The sequence below is a fragment of the Zea mays genome, chromosome 5 (genome assembly GCF_902167145.1).
Source record: "Zea mays cultivar B73 chromosome 5, Zm-B73-REFERENCE-NAM-5.0, whole genome shotgun sequence".
Lineage (NCBI taxonomy): Eukaryota > Viridiplantae > Streptophyta > Magnoliopsida > Poales > Poaceae > Zea > Zea mays.
This window is the reverse complement of record NC_050100.1, coordinates 212,978,159-212,985,689: the sequence shown is the minus strand read 5'-3', so window position 1 is coordinate 212,985,689 and position 7,531 is coordinate 212,978,159. Positions and strand designations below refer to the sequence as shown.

Genomic DNA, 7,531 nt, shown 5'->3' with positions numbered 1-7,531 from the left:
ACTGTGTGGTGCAAGTGCAACCAATCTGATCACCCAGTCGTCCCTTCCAATACCCGGTGCGGTGATGATGATGGCTCGGGGAAGAGGTGGTGCGATCGGCGGCGGCGGCGTCATCGCGTTGGTGCTCCTGGTCGGCCTCTTCGTGGCGACGAGTGCCCCGCCGGTCGCCGAGGCGGCGGCGTCGTACATGGTCGGCGACTACGGCGGGTGGAAGTTCAACGTCGACAGGTGGGCCAAGGGGAGGACCTTCCGCGCCGGCGACGTGCTCGGTACGTAGTACATATATATATCGACAAGCTGTTGTTCCTCCGCGCGTATATTCTCTGCCTGTGCCCCTCCCTTACGCGTGCGGCGTGCCGTGACGATCGGCGGGCGGCGGCATGCCGGCATTGTGCGCGCGCAGTGTTCAGCTACAACCGTGCGGTGCACGACGTGGCGGTGGTGAACGCGGCGGCGTACCGGAGCTGCGCGGTGCCCAACAAGGGCGCGAGGGTGCTGCGGAGCGGGCGCGACAAGGTGAGGCTCGGCAGAGGCACGCACTACTTCGCCTGCACCGTGCGGGGACACTGCCAAGCCGGCATGAAGCTCGCCGTCAGGGCCGTGTAGTAGTCCCGCCTGGCAACGGCGGCCACGCCCAACTTCCAGAGTCCAGATCCATCGATCCATGCCTCAGGTCGGCTGCGTGTGGGATCCTGAAAAATCTAGACCTCCTAGCTATTTTGCGTTGCTTAGTTAATCTAATGGCGAGCTATCTTGTCGTGTGTTCTGTGTACGTTTATGGCCCTTTTGTTGATGTTCTTGGGTTATGCTATGCACGAGTAGTACACATGTCCAAATGGGCTGGTCTGACAGTGGGCCTGTCATCCGGCACAGTCGTGACCCGGCATAAGCATGGCCTGACCCGACTAAAACGGTACTCGGATTGGCCTGCCCGATAGCTGTGCCGGGCTTGGGCCGGCCGTCTAGCCCACGATGCAGGCATGAATCTGGTCCGGTTAAAGGGTAGGCACGATAACGGCTCGATTGAGGAACTGATTTTATAACAACCAGTATATTTTTATCTACAATACTCATGATTCTGTTATTATGTGATGTTATTATGTGAGAGCATTCAGAATTGTGATATATGTTTATATATATATATATATATATATATATATATGAAATTATTTGTCTAATTATGTATCTAAAATTATAAATATAACTAGGTATGTGCCCGTGCGTTGCAACGGCACACAAAATATTCAAATTAAACACATGTGAAACTATTTTGGTACTTTTCTCACAAAGACAGAAATACCTAAAGTTGTGTAATCTGAGATGACAAGTAACATGACCCGTAAGAAAAGTTGAACAGAAATATGCCCCCTCCTCGCAAGCCAAGCACATACTTCCTTTCCTTCAACACAAGTAGAGTCCATCCCATCTAGATTTAGTCGAGCCTGATGACACCGTACAATTCCATCGGTGCTGCAGTGGCGTTCTGCGCAGCGAGCACGAACATGAAGAGTGAGATCGACCTGAATGCGTCTTATGATCATAGAACTTCGAACCACCTACAATAAAGTGTGAAAAATATAGAATAAATGAAACAAAAAGTGAGGTAAATGCATGTAGTTCTTTGTGTGAACACACATCTCCTTTGTTTTGTTTTCTTTCGTTTACTTGAAATATAACATGACTTTGTCCCCCCCCACTGTAGCTTAAAGGAGCTGCAGATAATAACTACTTGGTTTAATATGTTCTTGCTTTGTTAAGCTCTGTTCTTTGTTACGGTGTAGTGTGACATTTCGGCTATTTCAGGCTAGTAAAGCAATATTTATTGACATATATAATTCTCATTTTTAGACAAATATGCCAGCCTTGGCTCTTCAACCTATCAAAATGATGTTCGATGGAAAACTGAAAATAGAGCTTTTTCTGCTATAACTTTTTCCACCATGGACTATTACCAAAATCCTACCAGCACCAAAACTCCCTAGTAAACTACAAGGAATGATTGGAACAAAAGAATATCGTGATAAACAACTATTAGTAGGTTATGGCGCTGTTCTGAAAAAGATTAAGAACATACCTAAAAGAAGCTTTAGGAAAACTGAGTCCTAATGCATAGAATGAAAGATTGATTTATTAAGAAATGCCTAAAAAGACAAAATACGGAGAAAATAAACATAACATTTTACCTGCATCCTCTGGTCATTGTAGATGTAATGCAAGGTCAAAACGAACACCATAAACATGCATTTCTGTTACCCAGTATCTGCAACATCAAACTCAGTTATTAGTGTATAAACAATTGCACCATCTAATAGAATGACAACCGACAAAGGAAATTAGGAGCAATTTAATAGAAGTTATATACAAATTTGTACCTCAAGCAATCCTCTATAAATCCAGGGATTACAGGATGATTACAATTGAAGTTATTTCCACAACCAGAATAATTATAAAACTCTCAGTACACAGGTAAATGCCCTTCAAATAAATTGTTATATAGACATGAATGTATGAAATAGAATACATAACTATTTTTGTGGTCCATGAAAATCATAAAACCAACATACGTTGCTAAATGAAAAAAAACAAAGAGAAGAATGATCTTACAGAAGTCTTCTAAATGCAGAACGGGCACACTCCAAAAAACTTCTTCAATGTCAATTTAGTTGTTCCACCAAAAAATAGATTTAAGAGGGCAATTGCAACTTGTGTGGGTGGGAGGGTTAGGGGGATTTCTATTGCTACAGAGAGCAATGCCATTAGTGCTACTGCTATGAGGTTCATTTCTATACTTTAATTAAGTCCAATGCACTGCTATGATTTCTATTGGCAGTATTTCAGAAACCTAGCAAAACAGAAAAAACATATGACTATCGATCGTAATCCTACAACAATTGTTGGATAATGGTTTGCCAAAATCATTGACCGGCACTTCTATGATTTCTAAACCTAGCAAAACAGATAGAATGTGTTCATCCAAAAATCGTGTTCATAAGATATATACACAACCAGACAGAATGCAAAACGGAAAACAAGGCTATAGATGACTATCGACCGTAGCCAGGCAACCCTAAACCCTTATGATAATGAAAAGAAGATGCAGTTCTCTTATGATAATGAAAACCTCGCCGAAATTGACAATTACTGGATAATGATTTCCCAAAATCACTGGCTAAACAAAGCATGGGTACCGAAAATCTGTGGAGCTGATGCCAAATCCGTGGAGCCTTTGGTGGAGCCGATGCCGAATTCGTCCCAATCTGGCGGGATGCGGAACCGGCAGAACCGTGCACCATCCGCCTTTGTGGACGCCTACAATAGACACTTAAGTAGTAGTAGAGATAAAAGGTATAAAATAATCCCAAGTTCTTTTATGGGTAAAATAATTGAATAGAACACAAAGTACCAACATCAGAAGGTTTGATGGTAGAAGTTGAAAATGTCCACGAATAAACCATTAATGAAAAAGGAGCAAAGTGAGACTACATAAAAAGAACATGAAAGATTGCAGCGACAATAGTCGGATCAGAAATCACTAACTACTACTCTATCCAAAAACAGTCTAGATAAGTCCACATTAATCATGATGATGACATTAAATTGATAGATCATAAAATTCAGCCAGAGCCAGCTATTGCTACAAGAACGAACTGGAATCATTGTAACAAATAGAACTGGAATTAACGAAATGCTACTAAATAAAAAATAAAATAAACTGGAAAAGGCTGAGAAGGCTGAGAATAGCTCCTTCTGCGGTGGCTCTTGCCGCTGCGCGGCCCCCTCGCCATCCTCCTCCCGGAAATTGATGCCGAAGAGCTAATATGACAGTAGCCAAAATGGAGCTCAACAAACCACGGAAATTGGCTGGCTCGACCATTGCACTGGTTGGCCAAACCGGGACGACCTCTCCTTACAGCAAAAAACTTGAATGAGAGGCATTTCCTTTGTCCTTCCCCCACTCACTCTCCCAGCCAAGTAGTCCCCAAGTTGAAGGTAGAAGCAAAATATTGCGGGCAAATATTACACTCTCTACTTTTGCCACGACAACTAACAAATCTTGATCAAAGATTTCGAGCAGGATCTAGAATCATGAGCTCCTCCTCCGCCGCCTCCTCGATGAACTCGTTCCTGCACTCGTTAATATATAAGAAAATGTGTACAATGCAATGCAGGAAATATGTGAGTATATGGTACGTCCTGTTAATGAGACATGGCAAATAACATCTTTCAGTCTTGAGTTTTTTGACCAATGTATTTTTGGGAGATATGGTACGTCCTGTTAATGAGACAAGTTCAATTATAGCCCATATGGTTATGGTTCTGAAATTTCATGCAACTGCAAAGTATAATAAAAACAGGCCTAGTTCATCCCTGGCGGCTACATATGGGCTATAATCAAAAACATGCCTAGTTCATCCCTGGCAAAGTATAATAAAAATATCAGGATAGAGACTAACTGCAGAGATTGAAGGAGGACTTTCGGGATAGCCCATGGGCAGTGTGATCTCCAGTAAATGCATCTGTCCTGGTTCATCCCTGGCAGATACATAAGCCATAGTTTCAACATTCAAACAACAGAATAGAATTAAAGGGGTGCCTCCAAAGAAACGCTGCTACAATTGCGATTGTTGTTCATATGTATTACAATGTTTAGATAGGTTTCTGAAATAACCTTTTCGAACAACTATTAAACTGACAAAATTCAGTATGTAATGCGCCAGCGTTGCTCAACCACCTGAACGGCAATAGTTTTTTCTCCAAACAGTCGTATAATATAAACCTATAGAAAGAGGTTAGTGCCAACTGGCAGCAACATGAATCCTTACACGACGCGGAAGGTGAGACAGGACACTCCGTCTCCTGTGGCGCTCACCAGCTGCTTCCACCCGATCTCTTCGATCTGCACGCGCAAAAGTCCAGATAGAAAAACGTCATACCACCAACCCCACATATGGGAAAAAACGATTTCCTTGCGGCATATGTCAGTGCAGCATTTCGTCGAGCGGCTGGCGTACCTACGCAAACACGGAGCTGTAGAACGCGGGTGGCCGACGGGGAGGTGGCTCCGCTTCCGCCGGAGCATCCTGCCGAGTATCCGCGCAAGCCTCCTCGCCCGCCCGCGCTTGCGATCTCGCTGGCGCGCGGGCGAGCGTAGCAGGCACCGGCGAGTCCATTCCTAAGTTCCTAATCGGTGGCAAGGATGGGTGTTGTTTCACTCCAATGCGATACTGACGGTGGAAACTGTGTGCGGACCATCCGCGAGCTAGGTGACGACGATTAAAAAGGCCCAGATTTCCTTGGGCTCAAGACAATTCGAGCCAAACGGTCCATAGTGAACCCGTTCCTGCACTCGTCGCTGCAGAAGGCCTTCTTGCCCCTGCACCCCACCACAAGACGTTCCATCAAAAATCAAGAATCGAACAGCGTTGCAACATGTCTCACATGACACATCACACACATTTGATGGAATCCAGTAGAGCTCACTCACAGGTAGATGAAGATGTCCCGGTCCTCCAGCAGCCTCTTCATGCAGCAGCAGCAACGACCGGACACGACGACTCTGGCGGGTGCCGCCGGCGACGAAGACGAAGACGCGGGCTGCTGCCGGTCGCTCAATGCCAACGGCTCAATGCTGAAAACCACCTTCGTGCAGCCACCACCTACGTCTCCCCTGCGCACCTCCACCGTCTCGCCGGCGAGGATGTGCGTGGTCCTCGGGTTGGCCCCGCGCGAGATGACACAAGTTTACTCCTCGCAGTCGGCGTACTCGCTCGCCTGTTTGCCCAGGGTTCAGCGGCCCCCTCGCCGTCCTCCTCCCGACCGCCTTGCCTTTGTCACCCTTCTTCTTCTTCTTCTTGAGGGACTCGAGCGCCGCGAACACGTTGCCGGTGTAAAGCTTGACCTCCTCCGCCGCTCCGCCCCGCCTCCCGCCGCCCACCATACCCCCTGACCGCCGCGGTGGACCCCGGCGAGGCGACTCGAGCGGACCCCGAACCCAAATATGTCCTGCCCGGTCGATCTGCGGGGACGAATCGGCGCCGGGTGTCCTCGCCACCGGGGGATCGGACCTGGATTGGAATTCGGGTAGGGATGGAGGCGCGGTTGCTAGGGTTTTGAGTTGGGCGGAGACTGGAGGCGGAGGAGGGGACGCGTGCCGCAGCCTTCACCTGACGCGGGTCGAGGCCGAGGCTGAAGCCCCGTCCCAAGCAAGCTCATCTTGCCGAAGTAGCGTCGACAGCGGGATGACCGCGACCGCCGCGCGGGGAGGGGTCACAGAGCGAGATTGGTGGGGGTGGGGGGGGGGGGGGGGGGCAGCGGTTGGGCAGAACCGTGCACCGCGTGTACGTTAGTGTCTTAAGAAGTAGTATAGATTAATTGAATCTAAAATAAATCTAAATATTACCTTTAAATTCTGAATTTTGGAGTGTTTTTTTATTTATGGGTCCGGGTCCGACCCGGCATGATGAGCTCGTCGTGCCTCCGACCCGGCACAGCCCGTGTAAGAATAACCTTTTCGGGCCTGGGCCGCATCAGCTAGCCCGCGGGCTGGTCCGGCCCGACACAATACTGAACCGTGTCAGGCTTGGACTGGTGCCCTCGTGTCGTGCAAGCCCAACACGTCATGTTGGACATGTACGAGGAGTGTGGATCTGGCCCGGCACGTCCCGTTGGACATGTATGAGGAGTGTGGATTTCGTGGACCCAAGTTGGTTGTGAGCTGTTAGGATTCTACCGATATTTTTTTCTTGCCAATGAATTAACCTCACATGGTCGAGCCTTTTCCAACTCCGACTCGGGTTCAGGTTTCGCTTAACAGCAATTATAATAAAAGACTACAAACTGGCTAAATGTTGAGGTGGATGAAAGAGAAAAAAGTGACTCAGAGACTTATAGCCAACTTCGACATAAGAACTAAGAAGTTTTGTAAGAGCGACAAGTGGGGACTTGCATTATACTGAAGAGCTAACCACTATACGCATGAGCTAAATAGCAGACTACAAGGGTTCTTGCAGTCAGCAGTTGGCTCTATTATTGTACTTGCTTTTAGAGAGGGTCTACAACAGTACAAGACTGTCTTGACGTAAAGATCGGCCACGATGACAACAACTACAAAGTCTCTAACGGTCTTCTCTAGAAAAACAGTTCCGTCATTTTCACAAAGAGCCTCTATAGGAGTATCTCATTTAGTTGGAAATACAACTCCTTATATTTTCACAAGGGAAAGACTCGAGAAAGACGTAGAATCCTTTTTTAGGCTCCCGACTTCACCCGATTTTCGTGGTCCCTATTTTTATGGAGAAGCCGACATACGAGTCCCTATTTGATATATTTTATTTGAAAGAGCTGTTAGAGGAGCCTTTGAAAGGGCCCTACCAAAGAAAGCCTAAGAATGTTCTGTTCGCAAACGAATTGAGGTCACATGTGGGACTTGAAAGGAAAATAGGGTCAAACCTTTTCCTAGATGATTTTGGTGGTTGAATTGCCCAACACAAATAATTGGACTAACTAGTTTGCTCTAGAGTATATGTTCTAC

The 7,531-nt window shown here is 46.8% G+C and overlaps 1 protein-coding gene and 1 pseudogene across 2 annotated transcripts; one reads left to right on the top strand and one right to left on the bottom strand.

Moving 5' to 3' along the window:
* The first annotated feature begins 3 nt into the window (after positions 1 to 3).
* Positions 4 to 1,071, top strand: LOC100282003 (uncharacterized). Its single transcript, NM_001154917.2, has 2 exons — positions 4 to 269; positions 404 to 1,071. The coding sequence occupies exons 1-2, from the start codon at positions 65 to 67 to the stop codon at positions 604 to 606; spliced, it is 408 nt and encodes a 135-aa protein (NP_001148389.2). The 5' UTR covers positions 4 to 64; the 3' UTR covers positions 607 to 1,071.
* A 227-nt stretch (positions 1,072 to 1,298) lies between these two features.
* Positions 1,299 to 6,228, bottom strand: LOC100193351 (uncharacterized; annotated as a pseudogene). Its single transcript, NR_160037.1, has 6 exons — positions 5,486 to 6,228; positions 5,013 to 5,374; positions 4,824 to 4,897; positions 3,189 to 4,533; positions 2,184 to 2,260; positions 1,299 to 1,483 (listed from the first exon to the last, which is right to left on the bottom strand). The product of NR_160037.1 is annotated as an uncharacterized protein (transcript).
* Positions 6,229 to 7,531: the final 1,303 nt, after the last annotated feature.

Coding starts and splice junctions, on each gene's coding strand:
- LOC100282003 (NM_001154917.2), top strand. CDS start 65: ATGATGATGGCTCGGGGAAGAGGTGGTGCGATCGGCGGCGGCGGCGTC. Junction 270..403: donor CCGCGCCGGCGACGTGCTCG/GTACGTAGTACA, acceptor GTGCGCGCGCAG/TGTTCAGCTACAACCGTGCG.